This window comes from Myripristis murdjan, chromosome 3, assembly GCF_902150065.1.
Source record: "Myripristis murdjan chromosome 3, fMyrMur1.1, whole genome shotgun sequence".
NCBI classification, from domain to species: domain Eukaryota; kingdom Metazoa; phylum Chordata; class Actinopteri; order Holocentriformes; family Holocentridae; genus Myripristis; species Myripristis murdjan.
Window position 1 is genome coordinate 27,761,864 of NC_043982.1, and position 19,319 is coordinate 27,781,182.

The window sequence follows — 19,319 nt, forward strand, 5'->3', positions numbered from 1 at the left end:
GCAATCACAAGGACCATGAGTCACTTCAGAATACATGAACAGAGCGGTGGTTGTCTTTGCTGACATTCAGTCAGCAGCATTCCAATCCTCCTCCTGTTCTTCATCAATACTGAGATAGTGCTGAGTAACACACACACACATTCACACACACACACACAAGCACACACATAGATTGTGATGTTCACATTCTGCCGCACACACTTCCCCTTTCCCACACTTTCTCTTTTTGCCCTTGTCCTTTAGCCGACATATACCTCCTTTCCCAAACATGGTGACATCAAATCTAAAAACAAACAAGAATACATTTATCAAATCACTTTGTTTGAATCAATTTAAATGAATCATTTGCGATATAAACAATGTCATTTATACAATTTAATTCAGTAACCAGTTTGAGCAGAAAGTCTTACAATTTGTATGATCACATACAAGTAACCAACCACAAAAAAATGAGAACAGAGATTTAGGAGTGTACCTTTAGTGGAGAGGGGAGGAGCTGTACAGTGAAGCACCGTGTTCCTGCACCTACAACTGGTCAAGGGCACTACTGTGTTTTTAATTAGAGCAAGCTACCTATTATTTCATTTGACTGACCACACTCTAAGAGGGCGCTTTATGAATGTTTGCACAAATCACAAGACTGGAATTCTAGTCCGATCCAATCTGTCATGTCATATTTACTCCAGTTAGATTTTGATAGTGGCAACTGGTTGTCAAGGATCTTTTTGTATTTTCAGCAGTAAAGTCTCATATTGCAGTCACCTCTGTGATGGCGAATGCTATGCCAGCTCATTTTTGCCTGATGAGTAATTTACCAAACATAATTATTTCAAACATAATTCATATTTTACAACAAACTTTGAATAGGGATCTTTACATTCTCAGTCAAGTTTTTAGAAAATATATAAACATCAAATTTCTTTGAAACATCTCCATATGCAGTTTAATAGCACTGAGATCAAACACTAACTTCACTGTCTTCACCATAACTAACTGGTCTATCCTGGCGTCACAGCTAATCAGTGCATGGCTAACATTGGTGTGTGGCTGTGCAGCCTGTGTGGGAGACCCCTTTCCCACAGCTGACTCAGTGACTGATAATCAGAGAGCTTCCACTTCTCACTGGCCTCTGTTTGAAATTTCGGATTCATTTTGGCCATACTGGTTGGTTGATGTTGAAATTTATGTGGTCAGACAGTTACAGAATAAGCTATGATGCATCACTAAGGCGGAGTCAACCCCAAATCTCAAAGGAAGTGTTTTCAATGCAAAGGCCAGAATAAGGCATTTCCTATTTTCCCTGGAGTATAGTAAATCAAGATTAGGCAGATACACATATAAGGCAGCTAATTGGTACTGTACTGCTCAGTATGGGCAGAAACATTCAAGCATATTGCACTTCTGCACTTCTTCACACTCCAGTCAGTGAGGTGAAAGCAGGTGTTTTGCCTTTAGCAGCTGACAGAAACACCTGCTTTGACATCAGCTGACATCAATATGATCTTGAGTCTAGGAACACAAGAGTTCACTCCTTTGAAGTTCATCTCCATCAGTTGATAGATAGGTTCTGTGGTAGTTTTGTAAATAAAATTACTTTAAATACAATCTGGTGTTTGTTTATTGCCTTAATATCTGCATTTCACAGAGTAACAATAAACATCATTTTGGTAAACTAATTACACGTCAGCTTCTCAGTGGTGGGTAGTTACATCTCAACCTGGTCCCGTCTGGCCACGGCTGTGATGAGGGCGGCACCTCTCCCACTACCCTCCTCTGACAGGAGGTAAGTCACATAACACTGAGGCGCCAGCGCCACCACTGTCTCCTGCAGGACTGTGGAGAAACTACAACAGAAACAGAAGAACAATAAGAAAACAGTAAATAAATAAATAAATTGTTAATCCTCCTCCTACTACTATTATTACTATTCCAACAATTTTTACTTTTAAAATGATGCTAATAACTCACTGTGGATGGAGTTTGTAGAGAGTCCCGTCCACCCCTACAGTGATGTTCAGCTGGTCCAGGCCACGGTTCTCTCTGATTTTATCCACCACAGCCGCCATTCCTGCCCCACACAGCTGAGCCGCGCGACGTGATACAGCTCCACATACCTAAGGAACAATGGAAACCATTATCATGATTACACCAGTTTACACAATCTGAAGTCTGCACAATCTGAAGCCTGCACAAGGCAAGCGAAGGCTGCAATATGCAAGAATTTTATCTTAAAATACGTGTGCCTTATCGGACTAACTGACACAGTGGGGCTAAAAGGTAAATGGATTGTATCTCTATAAGGATATTCTAATCTACAAAGCACTCAAAGCGATTTACAGTGTCTGCTTCACATGCACCCACTGATGGTAGAGGCTGCCATGCAAGGTGCCAAGCTGCCCCTCAGGAGTAGTTAGGGATTTAGCGTCTTGCTCAATGACACTTCAATGTGCTGTCTGCAGGAGTCAGGGATCCAACCAGGAACCTTCCTTCTACCAAACGACTGCTCTACTCCCTGAGCCACCCCAGACTGCAAACCAGAGATAGGTTTCCCATCCTCCACCCTTACTGAGAACCTTTAATTTTTCCAATGTGGCCAAAATTAATTTATAATGTCCAGTATGAGTATAATTACTGCAGAGAAATCTTCACAGCACACAAGAAGTGACAAATACAAAGCTTGCTCCTCAACAGCAGTGAGTGAACACTCCATCCAGAGAAAACCAGTAATGGATGTGCTGTGCAAATATGCTGTTCACCAACTCACCATCCCACCAGCCACTGAGAAAAAGAAGAAATTTAAGACAGAGGATGGTGCAGTTTGCTACTGTCACCTTTTACTGACTTTTGGGTTTTGAAGCCAGTCAAATTTTTAAAATATCTCACTGTGCAAATCAATGTGCCAGGTTCCTCATGCAGCTAGACTTAAAACATAATTTATAGCGATAATTTTGGTGACATCTCTAGTGATGAGTGGTAATTTCTGTGGTGTTTTGCCCTGCACTCAGACTCACACTCACACTCAGACAGCAGCTACAAATAATGGAATATCAGCATTTCATCTGTTGGCTATAAAAACCACAGTGAAATCCACCAATTCAGTGCCACTGATTCACCAACATGCAAACACCATCTTTCCGTCTTCAGAGGACACTGCTAATGTGTTCTCTAATTTGGCTCAAAACCAGTTGCTTTCCTTTTTAGTACGCTTACTTTCCTCTGAACAATTATCCTGTTTCTTTTTGCTTTAATTTTCTGTTGAACCAGTCTGAATCTAAGCAGTAGGACAGAATTGAAAACTACTGACCGACAGTGCGTTCTTTCAAACAGATTTTCATTTTAAAAGCACACTGTGTCACAATGTGGGTAAAGTTTCTGCATTATCACTGCATTTTGGCAGAAAACAGACTATCTCATCCACGTATTTTCTACCTCTTTGACGATGATGCTATCATCACAGGTGCTGTCCAGCCCCAGGTGTTGAAGGATGGATCTCACCTGCAGTAGAGCCAGGCGGTCACTAGGGGGAGACAGAAACATAACATACATTCATTAACAGCAACAGACCTGCAACGAGTTGGGGGAGATATTTAAATGAAATGTGACCTCAGCAGGATAGATGTGACAGAGAATAAACACAGGAGGAAACTAAAAATAACAAATTAAGCCGTTATACAAAATCTCTGGCCAACAGATGAAGCTGCACATCAGAGAAAATTATTACAGTATGTTCAAACAGAGTGCATTACATTTTTTTAATCTCCCCTATAGTTTTAACATATTCTCTTATTGGAAAAAAACTAAACAAATCAACTAAACTAAATAACAGTTCCTTTTTACCATTTCTGTCCAGTTGCTGGCAGAGAATCAGACAATATAAAAAAAGCAATCAGCTTTTAACAGTCAGGTTATAAAGGCATTCATTTGGACACTCCTCACACACAGACACACAGACACACACACACACACACACACACACACACACACACACACACACAAACACACACAGATACACCCACTCTTTCTCATACCTCTCTATTTGTGATAGGTATTTGGTCTCAAATATTCCAGGTGTTTTTAAAGCTTCGGTGACACGTCCTTTGAACAGCAAACCTCTTCTGGTTAAATCTAGGAGGACCTGACGGACAACTTCTCCTAAATACAGCCCACTGGTCAGCTTTTCAAACCTGTACACACACACACACACACACACACACACACACACACACACACACACACACATACATGCACATAAACAGTACCATACTGATAAAAACACAAACATTATTTTCCTGTGGCTCAAAAAGCCCGCGCACACTTAGCTTGTGCTTTCTAACCTTTGTCTCCCGTGGTTGATTGACTCTCGGTCCACTGCGTTGTCGTACTCCGTGATGATGTCATCCAGACAGCCATCCTCACCCAAACCCCCCCACTCTGTGTTTATACACATCCTCTGCATCTCTCCAAGCCCATTCTTGGCCTCTCTATCCATCCCATCATCTGTCTTGAAACAGAAACCCATGAGGGGTCAAAGCTATAGAGTACTGTCCAAAATCACTAAAGACAATGTATTGAGGAACTGGGTAAAGTGGCTTTGTTTCTGTAGGATACCACTGAGTTTATATTTTGAGTGAAGCGTTTATGTGAATGCATGTGTTTATTATTTAAAGCTCAAATACCATAATAATAGAATTGTGTGTTAGATAACAGTTCTTCTCTGGAATTACCTTATCCTCCCCATCACTGTCCTGTTTTCTCTCCGGTTCTCCTTCCTCCATTTTAACCTTCTCGATGTTCCTCAGTTCCTCCATGTAGCAGACATTACTGCCTGTCCCTGTGGAACAGAATGACATGATTTATTTTTTATATATATATATATATATTATTTGGAAATCAAACTTTACAGTTGCAATGAAAAACAAAAGTCAAAACTAGCTCTCTTTGGTTTTACATGTGACACATGATATGAAACCACCAACATCCGGATCAAGTGAACTCTGTATAGACAAGATGCACAACACACACAATTTGAGGAACACCTTTCTATGCTCAGCTACGCACACACACACACACACACACACAGTAAAACACTGTAGAGGTCTGACACATACCAGCTATCAGTCCAATTTCACACTGTGGGTCTTCGTAAGCACAGCTCATCATGGTCCCAACTGTGTCATTGACGATTGCTACTATGTCCACGTCAAACTCCTGCAGGAACAAACGTACACACACATACAAGCACATGAACATATATGCACACATACCATGTTGTTTACTGTGTAAGTCAGACTCCACACACACCCTTACATGTACACAAATATATAAAATTGTACAGTACATTGGGGAAAAAACAAAACAAAATGAAACAGTGTAAAACCCATGTGGTTCGTGTAAAAGTAGCCAGTCTCTGGAACCATTTCCTCTGATGCACTACATCGAACAATATGTTTTTGGTGGTGAAAACACTGCTGTGAGTGCATCTTATGGACTAAGCCATTGTCCACATTCACATAAGTGTACAACGTAAGTATAACGTTCCACCAGCGTTTCACTTTATCTGACACCCCCTTGAAAAGATTATTCTGTGCCAAAGGTAACATTTATCCACAAAAGAGTGGTAAAAAAAATAGCACATCACTGATAAATTCTGTTTTATTCTGTTGTACTCTACTGTTTTGTGTTCTGACTCACGTTGCGTCTCTTGATGGCCTCTCTCAGCATGTCAACAACATCATTTCCTTCACAGTCTGTAGCCTTGAAGCCTTTGGTCCAGCTAACCAAAGTGCCCTGCAGAAAATAACAGCATTATTCTAATTTCAACGAAAATCTCTTTTTTAAAAACATTTTCCAGCTTGGGAAAAAAAATGATAAGAATTTCTGAGTAACATAATACCAAAATACTTAACTGATTATTTTACTAGAATCCCACAAACAATTTAAAGCTTCTAAAACAAAGGAAGATATCATCTGCAAAGTGGCTGATCATAGAGTGTTTTTGTTCCTTACACCTTTCTCAAGACATTCTGCAGCTATCGAAAACATAATAAGATATCAAACATTACTCTCTGATTCATCTATGGCAAGAAGTTGCTTTAAATACAGAAACTGGATTTATGTTCCAGTAAAAAGTTCTTCTAATTTTCTTCTGAAGGCAAAATGTTGCACAGCATCAAATATGAATCAACGCTCCATAGCAATAAAAGCTGTGTAGAACTCCAGATACAAATAATTGCATGTGCATGGGTCAAATCTGGACAATTAGTTCTATCTAAAAGCAGGAAATTATTGTTTGAAATATTCCTTATTTTCATAAAGTCTGACTGTGCAACAGTTAGTTTGCAACAGTTTCTTCTAAGAGGGCTTTAATCTTTTGGCATATGATGCAGTGTGATTGCACTAAGGTGGCTAAAACAAAACAAAACAGTCAGACTGCATGGTTTGTTCAATACCATAATTTATTTTAGAACATTTTGTCAAATTTATGAAAACAAGATTTTCAAATGGGCTCTATTTTTACTGCTTCCTTACAATACGGGTGCTGCAGTCATGCATAGGATTTCAGTAATGCACAGTACCGTGAGGATTTAATGTTTTCCAACACCTAGAGTTTTAAGTTTATGCCACCTTTACGAGTGTAGGCAGTCAGGGCTTGGCATGGTGATTTTTTTTGCCACTGTGCTATGGCAAACCTATTTTTTTTTTCTTTTATAAATAACCACTCAAACAGTTTTGCAAGAAAGAGCCTCACATTGTTTTTTCCCCTTTTTGTGTCACGCTGATTATTCCTGACAATATCTCTGTAGCTGCAACAAGCCAACCTAACACAACTGAACTTTAGCCCAGTGCTTACCACATTGATGGCAGCCTGCAGGCAAGGGAAAGAGAAGGTGAAGCCCAGAGGAAGACGTGCTTTCTTCATCCCCACGTAGTCCAGGAAGTCACTTATACAATGCACTATATGATCAAACAGCTGAAGACAGAGAGAGAGAGAGAGAGAGAGAGAGAGAGAGAGAGAGTGAGAGAGAGAGAGAGAGAGTGAGTGAGTGAGAGAGAGAGAAAGAGAGAGAGAGAGAGAGAGAGAGAGAGAGAGAGAGAGAGAGAGAGAGAGGCATTGCTTCATCAATAAAGCACTGTGTTGTTGATCTGAGCTTGCAGCCAAAATGGTTAATATTAGCAGTATTTGTAATATATCTCTATCTGTCCTACCTCTTCTCCTGTTCCTTGCATTATCTCCAGAGGAATGGGGTAGAGTTTGTTGTACAGTCGTACAGAGCGACGCAGACCACTACGGATCTTCACCAGCAGAACTCTGAAGTTGGTTCCTCCCAGATCCAAGGCTAAGTATTTTCCACACTCTGACAAGAGAAAAACACAAGTAAATGAGCTTGCCATGCAAGTTCAGATTGTTTAACCGCTTGAACTAATAGTGTCCTGGTCTGACAAGTTTGATTAGGAAGTCCCACAAACATATGTAATGAATGAAAGTTAAAATCTTATGCCATAATTATTCTGATAGTATCTCAATTAATGGTATAAATTTGTAGTTTATGTGTGATATTGCATTGATCAGTGTGTATCCATCTGCTGACCTAGGTGTTTAGTATATTTGTAACTGACACCAGTGTATATTTCATTTAAGTTTTGGGAGAGACACACTGATGCTTTTCTGACCTGTGCCGTCAGGGGTACGGAAAACGTAAGAAGGCAGCATCTTTACTGGGGAGTGGCTATTACTCTTTAGGCCTGCTTCTAGTCCCGCCCTCATCCGGGCCTTGACCGATCTGAGCTGGTCTCTGCTCAGTCTGAAGGACGACAGCGACTCATCTACCTGGAATACAAGTTAGAGATATTAGCATAGAAGCTCTGATTTTATATGTTAGCAGGAACAAAAACTATTTGCACACACACACACACGCACACACATACACACACACAACCACTTGACCTGGTGTCTCCGCGCTGTCACCCGCTGGGCAACTGCTGTCACCATGGCAGCCCCTTTGCTGCTGCCACTCTCTGACAGAACAAATCGGACATGACAGTCAGGAACCAAACGACGCACCACCTTATGGAGACGTTTGGCATACCTATAATATAAGAAGGATTAAGTATAATTTAGTCTTTTTTGTCGCCCTTTATTGGCCACTAATAAGAACTGCAAAAACAGTAGTAGAGCTGATGATCCTGTCCTATACAGCCAGCTTCAGCTTACAGCAAGAAAAGTGATCCCATCTTGATAGTATACATTGTTAAGTTTGTTGACTAAAACTATGACAAAAGTATCCGTCAATGACACTTCTTCCACAACAAAAAAAGAGATGAAAATGACAAAAATTACGATAAAATATCTGGGCATTTTGTATACAAAAATGAGACAAATGACGCAAAAATATCACAAATAGACAAATGAAAGCACAACTCCTGACCTCAGTTTGGAAAGGAACAGACATATGTAGAAATTTTACTTTTGATATTAAGCACAGTAGACATATCTGAAAATTAAACTAATTAATTAAATTTAAACTAAAACTTGGACTGGACTAAAACTAAAAATTGCGATGAAAACTAATATGCATTTTGATGAAACTACAACTAAATCAAAACTGGCTGCCAAAATAAAAACTGGTATATTATAATAAGTGCACTAATCCTAAACATCAGGCACTGTATTTGTGTTTTGGTGAAGAAATGGTTACATAAAAAAAAAAAAAAAGCGTATTTTCTCTCTTTGCATCAGCATTTTAAGTGAGATGGCCCACCGCTCCTGGTTTGAGAATGTGATCTGCAGTGAATATTTTGATAAAAACCTACTGTGGATGTGTCTTGTACACAGTTCCATCCACTCCCACGGTGATCCTTAATGTCTTCAACTTCCTGTTTTGTCTGATTCGAGTCAGGATGGCAGCCAGCCCTGCAGCCACCAGGTTTGAGGACCTGAAGGAGACCACGGTGCAGACATGTTGAACAGCAATGCAGTCATCAGGCGACGGATTCAAACTGAGGTCAAGAAGAATGTCTCTGGTGTTCTTAAGACCGTCTTTGTACCTGAGAGAGAGAGAGAGAGAGAGATGGGGGCAGATGTAATATCTTCCAGACAGATAGATGGACAGACAGACAGACAGACAAACAAATAACTTACTGTTCCATAGCTGCTACATGCGCTGTGGTGATTTTCCCTTTGGTCCTCAATGCATCAGTGACCCTTCCATCAAACAGCAGTCCTAGTTTAGTCATCTTTAATACAACCAGCCTCACCAGCTCACCCAGATACAGCCCGCTCACCATCTTCTCCAAGCTGGAACACAGAGAAAGAGTGAGGGTGTCAGAACAGAGAAATAAAAAGGTTATAATGTTGTATTATCTCTGTGAAAGCTCTCAGTCATCCAGGTCATGGTATATCAAGCTCTATTCCATTTTTGTGCTGTGTTGTGCTGTATTGATGTTGTTACAGGCTCTACTACACCATACTGTGTTATATATATGAAATAATAAGGTGCTGCTTTCCCTACCATTGTTTCCCAGGGTTGATGGACGCTGCGTCAATGTCCCTGTCAAACTCAGTGAGGTAATCATCCAATGCCCCATCATCTCCGAAGGCCCCCCACTCAGTGTTTACACACATCCGGCCCTCGTCTCCCTCCACCAGGTCAATGTGACGCAGCTCTTCCATGTAGCACGCGTTGGTGCCTGTGCCTGAAAACATACAAAAACACACATTTGGGTACTTATATCCTTATGAGGACCTTGCACTGACTACTGTATTTTCATTATCTTAAATTAAATGCTAACATTAATGGACCATATCAGTCCTATTTTGACTGGTTTTCCGAGGTGTGATCATATCAACAAGGTGGCCGAGCTAGAACTAGCTGTTTAGTTTGCGTGTGTGTTGTGCTGAGGAGCAAGTGCAAGGAAGCTTTGAACACATTTGTGATGGATACAATCACAACTATTGACAAGAAGTCAAAATAGGATTAGTGTGGTCCTTCACCTCTCACCACAACATGCCATATCTTAACATTTATCCCAAATAGCCTTAACTAATCCTAACCCTAATCCCAAATTGGAAGCATAATCTTAACCCTACCCATGTCCAATTTAAAAAATGATCCTAAAAACCAAGTCAAATCCCCAAACTAGTCCCTTGTAGATGAAATAAGCAACCAAAATTACCTTACTTCATAAATGTCTAATACTCTAACTGAATCTCACAAAGACAGAAGTACAAGAGCAAGTGAACTCATACAAACACACAAGTGTGCACCACTTCTCCACACACACACACACACACACACACACACACACACACACACACACACAGTGAACCACTTGAGGAAGCAGCAGTGTAACTAAACATGCACTGCCGTGTAAAGGTTTGAGCTGGATTTATGCTTCCACCATAAAATGGTCAAATATGCTGCTTTTAGTGTAACTCCACTGTTTTGATGAAAAAAAGAGGGAGAGACAAGTCTTATCAGTGATGTCCTACTTGACAGGAAAGGATAGGTTAAAGGTTAAAGATTAGAGGGCTAAAGAGTAAATATACAGATACAAAAAGTAAACGAGCATATTTAGGTAGATAAAAATAGCAGTGATCTCGTGCTGATGACAATGTCAACTTAACATCAAGTGGGGAAGATTACACACATTTTTTTTATTTTTGTTATAAATCTATTGATCCCTCTAAGAGGAAATCAGTCCTTTTGCTTGTTTCCTAGAGGGTTGGCTACAGAGCAGCCCTGTGGAGCTGGAGGGGATTCACCACTGTCTTAGATAGAGCACATTTCAGCAGGCTTGATCGTCCAACCTGATGTGAACAGCTACAGAGATGATGTGGATATGATGACGTGATAAGAACCTACTAACCAATGATGAGGCCGACCTCACAGTGCTGGTCGTCAAAACCGCAGGTCATCATGGTTCCCACGGTATCATTAACCAGGGCTAACACGTCTACATCCATACCCTATAGGCAAAGTTACAGACAGAATCATAAACAGAGTCCACTGGCTGATGTTAAGGTCAGTATATGTTGTGGCTTTCCTTTGCATTCCTCAATACTTCCTTTCACTTCACATTACAGTTTATATTGCTGGCTGTTCCTAGGCAGCCATTATGCGTTCCTCTTAGTAAACATTAAAGGAAAATTCATCCTCAGATACACTCTTTGATACCATGAACGTACAACATTCAGTGAATTATAGAAGTTATTTTGTATTGTTATCTATTTTGTGTTGTAAGTGTTGCAAATTACATTTGTGGTGTATCCACTTTCCCTCAAACTTACTTGGCTACTTGTACTTGTGTTATTGAATTATGTTGCCATCTTACCCCAGCCCTGCTGATAGCCTGTCTAAGGGTGTTGACCATGTCTTTCCCCTGAAGGCCTCGCGCCCAGTAGTTTTTACTCCAATTTAGCAACAATCCCTAGGGAAAGAAGATGAAATAAAACAGGTTTGGATATTTTAGGGTCATATATCTGAAAATCAATCTATCAATCAAACTTTATTTATATAGCACCTTTCAAACAAATACATGACATTCAAAGTGCTTTACATCTTGATTGACAAATTAACATAAAATAAGAGGTAAAGGACTTGGAGACCAATGCACACTCATAAAATATGGTTAGTTAAAAAAAATAAAAGATCAGGAATTAAAAAATAAAAATAATCAGACAAAAGAGTGACAAAAAGATTTAAAACTAATAAAACGGCAAAATTAAAAAATAAAAAAACAAGATCAAGTTTAAAATACTGAATAAAATATAAAAACAATCAAATAAAATGTAGAATATAATATATAGAAACAATCAGTAAAGTAACAATAAAACAAATACAGATAAAAAATAATAGAGTGCCTATAAAACTATAAAATTATAAGACACTACATAAAAGCCAGACCATAGTGGCTGAAAGCAGAATCACCAAATGTTTTAGTTCTACTCTGTTGAACAGCTAAAAGAGAAGAGCCGGAGGGTCGGAGGAGCCTTCCTGGTTCATGTAATAAAAGCATCTTTGAGATATAGTCTGGCGCAAGTCCATGCAGCGCCTTATAAACTAATAAAAGAACTTTAAAATCAATGCGAGAACTAACAGGCAGCCAGTGTAAGGATTTTAAAATAGGCGTAATGTGTGCTCTCTTTCTGGTCTGAGTCAGAAATCTCGCTGCAGAGTTTTGAATCAGTTGCAGCTGATTAATTGTATTCTTGGGTAGAGCAGAAAGCAGAGCATTACAGTAGTCTAGCCTGCTAGTTGTAGTGTGCTTTAGTCTCTCCGTGTTGCTCAGAGAGAGAAATGGCCTCACTTTGGAAAATATTTTTTAAATGATAAATGCTGTATTTGTGACATAGCATATACACTATATTACCAAAAGTATTCGCTCACCCATTCAAATGATCAGAATCAGGTGTCCTAATCACTTGGCCTGGCCACAGGTGTATAAAATCAAGCACTCAGGCATGCAGACTGTGAAACAAGACATTTGTGAAAGAATGGGCCGCTCTCAGGAGCTCAGTGAATTCCAGCGTGGAACTGTCATAGGATGCCACCTGTGCAACAAATCCAGTCGTGAAATTTCCTCGCTCCTAAATATTCCACAGTCAACTGTCAGCTCTATTATAACAAAATGGAAGCGTTTGGGAACAACAGCAACTCAGCCACGAAGTGGTAGGCCACGTAAAGAGACGGAGAGGGGTCAGCGGATGCTGAAGCGCATAGTGCAAAGAGGTCGCCGACTTTCTGCACAGTCAATTGCTACAGAGCTACAAACTTCATGTGACCTTCAGATTAGCCCAAGTACAGTACGCAGAGAGCTTCATGGAATGGGTTTCCATGGCCGAGCAGCTGCAGCCAAGCCACACATCACCAAGTGCAATGCAAAGCGTCGGATGCAATGGTGTAAAGCACGCCGCCACTGGCCTCTAGAGCAGTGGAGACGCGTTCTCTGGAGTGATGAATCACGCTTTTCCATCTGGCAATCTGATGGACGAGTCTGGGTTTGGAGGTTGCCAGGAGAACGGTACATTTCAGACTGCATTGTGCCGACTGTGAAATTTGGTGGAGGAGGAATTATGGTGTGGGGTTGTTTTTCAGGAGCTGGGCTTGGCCCCTTAGTTCCAGTGAAAGGAACTTTGAATGCTTCAGGATACCAAAACATTTTGGACAATTCCATGCTCCCAACCTTGTGGGAACAGTTTGGAGCGGGCCCCTTCCTCTTCCAACATGACTGTGCACCAGTGCACAAAGCAAGGTCCATAAAGACATGGATGACAGAGTCTGGTGGTGATGAACTTGACTGGCCTGCACAGAGTCCTGACCTGAACCCGATAGAACACCTTTGGGATGAATTAGAGCGGAGACTGAGAGCCAGGCCTTCTCGACCAACATCAGTGTGTGACCTCACCAATGCGCTTTTGGAAGAATGGTCAAAAATTCCTATAAACACTCTCCTCAACCTTGTGGACAGTCTTCCCAGAAGAGTTGAAGCTGTAATAGCTGCAAAAGGTGGACCGACATCATATTGAACTCTATGGGTTAGGAATGGGATGGCACTTCAGTTCATAGTATGAGTAAAGGCAGGTGAGCGAATACTTTTGGTAATATAGTGTATGTGGTTTAAAATTACAATCAAAGTCAAATATCACTCCTAGACTTCTTGCCTCTTGACTCGGGTTTAGTCCAAATGTATTTAGTTTAGAGGCTAGTTTCTCTCTCTGAGCCTTTGAACCGATGATCAGTAATTCTGTTTTGTCCTGGTTATGCTGTGAAAAATTATGTGACATCCAGGCCTTAATATATAAAATGCAGTTAAAAAGTGAGTCAATTGGTCCAGTGTCATCAAGGTGAGAATATCATAAAATATACAGTATAAAAAATATATATATTGAATATACTATGTAACAAAAGAGTGCACATCAGGGGTTGGTATTGACAAGGACCTCATGATACAATACATATCACGATACATGGCTCATGATACTATTTGTATCATGATACATTGTAATACTCTGCAGAAATGACTGGAAATGTGAACACAACTTAAAATGCAACCTACTGATAATAAAATATACAACATATTATATGGTAAATCCGGTGACAAACTGACTTGAAATAATTTCATTCAAAATTCCTGTTCAAATTTGTTAAACAGAAGTAGCACAACACAGTAAGTTGTCATAACATCATATGAAAATGAAGCACATAAACAATATATATCAATATAAGGGGCAAAAGAATCTAGATAGTTTGGTGAAAAATAATATTGTGACCCTGAGTGGTACCATTGTTTTGTTTTGTTTTGGTTTGTTTGTTTGTTTGTTTTTTGCACAGCTGTAGTGTACACTGTGGCACTTTTACCTGGTTCAAAGCAGTCTGCTGACAGGGGAACGAGAAGGTGAAGCCCAGCGGATGTTTCTTCTCCAAGCTGATTTTCTTCTGAAGGAGGAAGTCCTTTAGACACTCTGACACATGGTCAAATAACTACAGACAGAGAGTCAGACAGGCAGACAGAGAGAAGACACAAAGAGACAGATGTTTTGGGTTGAAGAGATGAGGGTGGACATAGTGACAAAGGCGGATCTAGGGATGGCTTGGGGTGGCAGGTGCCACCCTGAAAAAAAGTTTAAATACCCCAACTGCCACCCCAGCTTTTGGCCAATCCATTTTTTTTTTTTTTTTTTTTTTCAAATCACTGATATCCAAGTTCAATTGAATGCAGCATGGTGTATGGGAAACTGTGGACAAATTCAAGATGGATGACTCTTTTTCTCTGTCTCACAACAGTCAGTGGCTTTGGTTGGGCTTTCTCTCTATATAGGCTCACCATGAACTGATACACTGTATCGTTAGAATGGAACACAGAACACACATAAAATGATATATTGTATCATTAGAAAGGAAAATGAAGCACAGATGAACTGATACATTGTATTATTAGAATGGAACACGGAATACAAATAGCCTGATACATTGTATATATCAGTTCATGCACAGCCAATAGAGAGGAAAAGCCCAGCCAAGGCCACTGACTGCTGTGAGCAAAAAAAGAGTGCAGTACAGTCTTTTGGACATCAGGGGCAGTGCTGAGCACTTGCTAAATAGAGTAGAATATATGGTGGTCAATGAAAATTATATAGAATGATCAGTACATTTCATTCCAAATATTTACCACTAACTGGACTATAACTGTTATTGTTACATGGCCCAATTTTTATAAAGAAAAAATAATTATTATTATTTCCAGCTCCTCTCCCCCACTACCCCTTACCTCAACTCCTCTCCCAATCAGCAGCTCCTTAGGAAGCGGGTAGGTCTGCTCCTGCATTTCCACACTTCTTCTCACCCTCCCCGCCTCCTTTCTCACTTTAACTTGGAGCACCTTAAACTTGGAGCCTCCCAGATCCACTGCCAGAAACTCTCCATTCTCTGGAGGAGGAGTGGAAGAGGTGCATATAAATATCCTGCTATTTAGAGACAAAAACGCTCTCAAGGTTTCTGGTTTAGAACCCAAAGATGGGTGGCAGAAATATTAGAAAAGCTCATCCTAATATTAGGGATGTGCAAAAGCCCATGCTCTTAAAGTCGACCAGACAGTGGGCTGTGCCAATGAGAAGTCAACTGATGGGTGCAGGAAAACAAATTGAACTGCAGGCAGAGATGTCAATGAGGGTTTTTTTTTGTTTGTTTGTTTGTTTGTTTGTTTGTTTGTTTGTTTGTTTTTGCTATCATCTTATTTCATGCTTGATCAATTTTTTTCTTAAGTTAAGAAAAAGGTCAAAGAGAAATTTAAAAGATCCTTCTGCTTTCTGCTTCTGCTTAAAAGATCCTTCTTCCTTTGCACTCCTGTTTAAATACAGACCTGCAGTTTACACTGCTGTAACACAACTTTAACAAGCCATAGTCAACTTTAGTCAATTTTGGCATCATAACAATCAAATTAATAAGCAAGCAAACAAACAAAAAATCAATAAGCACAGTTGATTAATCAAAGAGTTGGCTGTTCGTGTTTTCTTGCTGATCACAACCAAATGCAAGACACAAGATACAAAACATTTCAAGCCCACAAAAGCTTGAAAAACAAAAGAAAGAAAGAAAGAAAGAAAGAAAGAAAGAAGGAAGGAATGACAGCACATGTTAATTAACAGACAAAACAACTTGAAAAAGTCTGAAATCCCCTAATTTAAGTGACCTGATCCATCAGGTGTAGAGCACACATGTGTTGGCAGCATTTTCAGTGTTGCTGCGGCATTACTCTCCGCTGAAAGCCCCTTCTTCATTTCAGCTTGGAAACGAGCTGAGATGTCCCTTAGTTGGTCGTCATGGAGACGCATGGCGTAGAGGAACCTGTCCACCTAAAAAAGGATGAAGGAGACATAAGAGCAAACAGAGGAGCAAAGAGAAAATGAGCCATACTGATGTGTTTTCCATTATCCTGTGAGTGAATTTGAAGGATAAAGAAGACAAAAAGAGAGACAGAGAGGAAGAAGAGGAGGAGGAGAAGAGAGAGACAGAAAGAGGCAGAGTCAGCTGAATGGGTTAAAATATTTCCTTCCTCCACTCCTCTCCTTATCATCTCCTCACCTCATGTCTCCTGCCAGCAGGGTTCAGAGGACAAGTCTTTCCTTCCTTGCTTTAGGTCCAAAGAATTTTTTTCCACACTTCAAAGTTTCTACAATTTCCTCCTCTACTGTGTGCACCCGTTTTTTGTTTTTTTTTTTCCCACCACATCCCATCCATCCCTTACATTCAATACTTAAGGCCATTAAACTTTGTCAGGCCAGAACCCACATAAGAGCTCACCCTAACTCCCCTGGGACCCAGGCTCATTAAGAAAACATTGCAACTCTAACCCCGCTAAAAACTGCTCTGTGACCCAATTTTACGGTCCAAACCAATCGTTTGAGAAAGAGCTGTCCTTAGGAAACTCCTGCTCTTTTGTTCTCCACCCTCCAGGCAAAATTAAACAAATAAAATCCGCACAACAAAGACGTTTAGACGGGGTTAACTGCACTTTAATCCATCTTGTTTATTTGTGGAAGATATCCACATTATGTTCTTGAGGACTGAGACGTGGTAGGACTTTTCAACATTTTATTTAAGTCTTTTTAATGTGAAAACAAACCAGATTTATACTAAAAAAAAAAAAAAAAAAAAAAAAAAAAAAGTCAAAAGTGCTGATAATACATTGCATAGTTAATAAAAATGCATAAACCAAGCCATTTTGAGGTAAAAGCAGCTCAGGCTAGGGTGTGTAATTGGGGATTATAGAAGGGAAAGAGAAATATGTTGCCCAAAAAAATTACTAGCCAGAAAATCAGGAATTTCCATTAGGAATGCATGTAGGTATGTGTTATGTACTAAAAAAAAAAAAAAAAAAAAAAAAACCTTGGCACATGCATGTTTCTCACTCTCTCAGTCTTACACACACACTTTGAGGGGGCAAGGTCCTTCTGGCCATACACCTGGCTGAGTGTCACTGCATATTTGTGTATGTGGGTGTGGATCAGTGTCAGTGTGTGTGTTGCTCCTGTCTGCATGAAGGAAAAAGTGATGGCATTGCCAATGAAGAACGTTAATAATTTATCAGCAGAGGTGATCAGTAACACAGTGACATGGCAACTATTGATTACAGCACTATCACAACCATATCACAACACTGGCCGACAGGCTTATCTGTGAGACTTACCTTGAATAAACCAGCATCTACTGTAACACAGTGGGATGTCACAGATAAACCCTGGATTATGTGGATTATGCTGCCTGTCCTCTATTTGAATATTTATTTCTCAAGTATTTCTCACTTACATTTTCATTCTGTGGTCACAAGAATTTAACACTGTAGCTCTGACCCTGCACACCCATATTATAATATTAGCTGTATGTAATGATGGTAATCTAGGAATTAAACTTCTACTGTTGCACTCAATGCCTGATAGATAATATCAGGCATTTAGATAGATAACTGAGCCAATAGCTGCGAAAATTAAGGTGTTGCATGTGACAAATGAATGGATAGTGACCATAGATGGTCAAATCTCTGTAAACTGGATGACATTATTCTTTTAATTTCAAATTCAAGGGACAGGAAGAGAGAAGAGAAAAAGTTACCTAAAAGTAACTTTAAATAGTAAGATTATGTTACTGACTCTGAGTGGATTAACTATTTTAACTATGAGCATGAAAACAATAGTGATACTTTTTTTTTCATTTTGCACATACACTTAATGTGTATTTTAGTGGGGATGATTTCCTTTGAAAAACTGTCTCACCATCTAAAATGAGAAAGACATTTCTTACGTTTTCTTACCTTCTTAGTGGGGTCCTCTTGGAGTTTGGAGAAGTAGAAGGAAAAAAGATGTACAGCGAACATCTTAACATATGACACCGCTGTGCAAGTTCTCTTTTTTTCTAATTTAAGTGCCGCTTTATAAATCCAGTGCACAAGTACATAAATACACACACAGACACACAGAGCAATAAAACGTTGATGAAAATGTCCTCAGTCTGGGGTTTGAAATGTCCTCCCTCTCCTTGTACACATATGGAAATGCAGATTAGAGGAAAAAAATCCAATTTATCAATGCCCCAATACTTGTTTCTTGCTGAAGCTGTGCATGTAAATCCTGGTAATTTTCCCTGTCTGCAGATGTCCCCTCTCTCTGGAAGTGACTCCTGTTTTCTTCTCATCAACTGGCTGAGTCTAGAGTCTGAGCCGTGACTAAACCTTGCTTTGATTCAATGATTAACAAACAAGCCAAACCCCTTTCTCCCTTTCTTTCCCTCCTCCTCAGTAATAGCTCAGTCCTGTCCCTTTTCCTGTCTAAACTCCTGACCTGAGCTTACCAACATACACAGACCCAGACACTCTGTTTGGGTCTCTCTTGGAAATCCTTCCCCAAAGGTCACTCCCTCTCTCACAGGACCAAAGTCTCACCCTTGAACCTAGTCATATGACACAACCTGTGCTCTTTTCTCACCAGACACAGGGCTCTGACCCTATTCGAGTCCTCGTCTGTAGCTGAAGAGGACCTGTTGCTGAGAGTTACAGTAGTAGTAGAGTGCTGTTTTTTTAATGTGAATGGATTGTGGAGCTAATCCCTGGCAAGTGGAATGCCACAGTAGAGTCTAGATTAGTTGAGCTTGGTTTCTTAAAGGGGTGCACTAAATATCAGCTTCAGCCAACTTAACATTTTGTATTTACTGGCAGTTTCACCTGTGAATATACACAATATGCTACTTTTTATCAGTCAACATAGTGTGCAAAAAAGTGGGCACACACAATTGAACCTGCTACCAGCCTTCATGCTGTATAACAGAAAA

The 19,319-nt window shown here is 40.0% G+C and overlaps 1 protein-coding gene across 1 annotated transcript; it reads right to left on the reverse strand.

Annotated features, from left to right (window-relative positions):
• Positions 1-404: 404 nt before the first annotated feature.
• Positions 405-19,310, reverse strand: LOC115356965 (putative hexokinase HKDC1). Its single transcript, XM_030048284.1, has 21 exons — positions 18,307-19,310; positions 16,189-16,351; positions 15,268-15,425; positions 14,358-14,480; positions 11,332-11,427; positions 10,867-10,966; positions 9,510-9,693; positions 9,140-9,295; positions 8,812-9,045; positions 7,946-8,087; positions 7,672-7,828; positions 7,207-7,355; positions 6,851-6,970; positions 5,692-5,787; positions 5,109-5,208; positions 4,725-4,831; positions 4,335-4,501; positions 4,029-4,184; positions 3,430-3,517; positions 1,969-2,114; positions 405-1,844 (listed from the first exon to the last, which is right to left on the reverse strand). Exons 1-21 carry the CDS (start codon positions 18,367-18,369, stop codon positions 1,706-1,708), a joined length of 2,844 nt encoding a protein of 947 aa, XP_029904144.1. The 5' UTR covers positions 18,370-19,310; the 3' UTR covers positions 405-1,705.
• Positions 19,311-19,319: the final 9 nt, after the last annotated feature.

What these genes read in the sequence shown, in the direction of transcription:
- LOC115356965 (XM_030048284.1), bottom strand. Translation starts at nt 18,369, where the DNA reads ATGTTCGCTGTACATCTTTTTTCCTTCTACTTCTCCAAACTCCAAGAG. An exon ending in CCGTACCCCTGACGGCACAG is followed by an intron (nt 7,356 to 7,671) that starts GTCAGAAAAGCA and finishes TTCTCTTGTCAG; the next exon opens with AGTGTGGAAAATACTTAGCC. An exon ending in TGCAAGGAACAGGAGAAGAG is followed by an intron (nt 6,971 to 7,206) that starts GTAGGACAGATA and finishes CTCTGTCTTCAG; the next exon opens with CTGTTTGATCATATAGTGCA.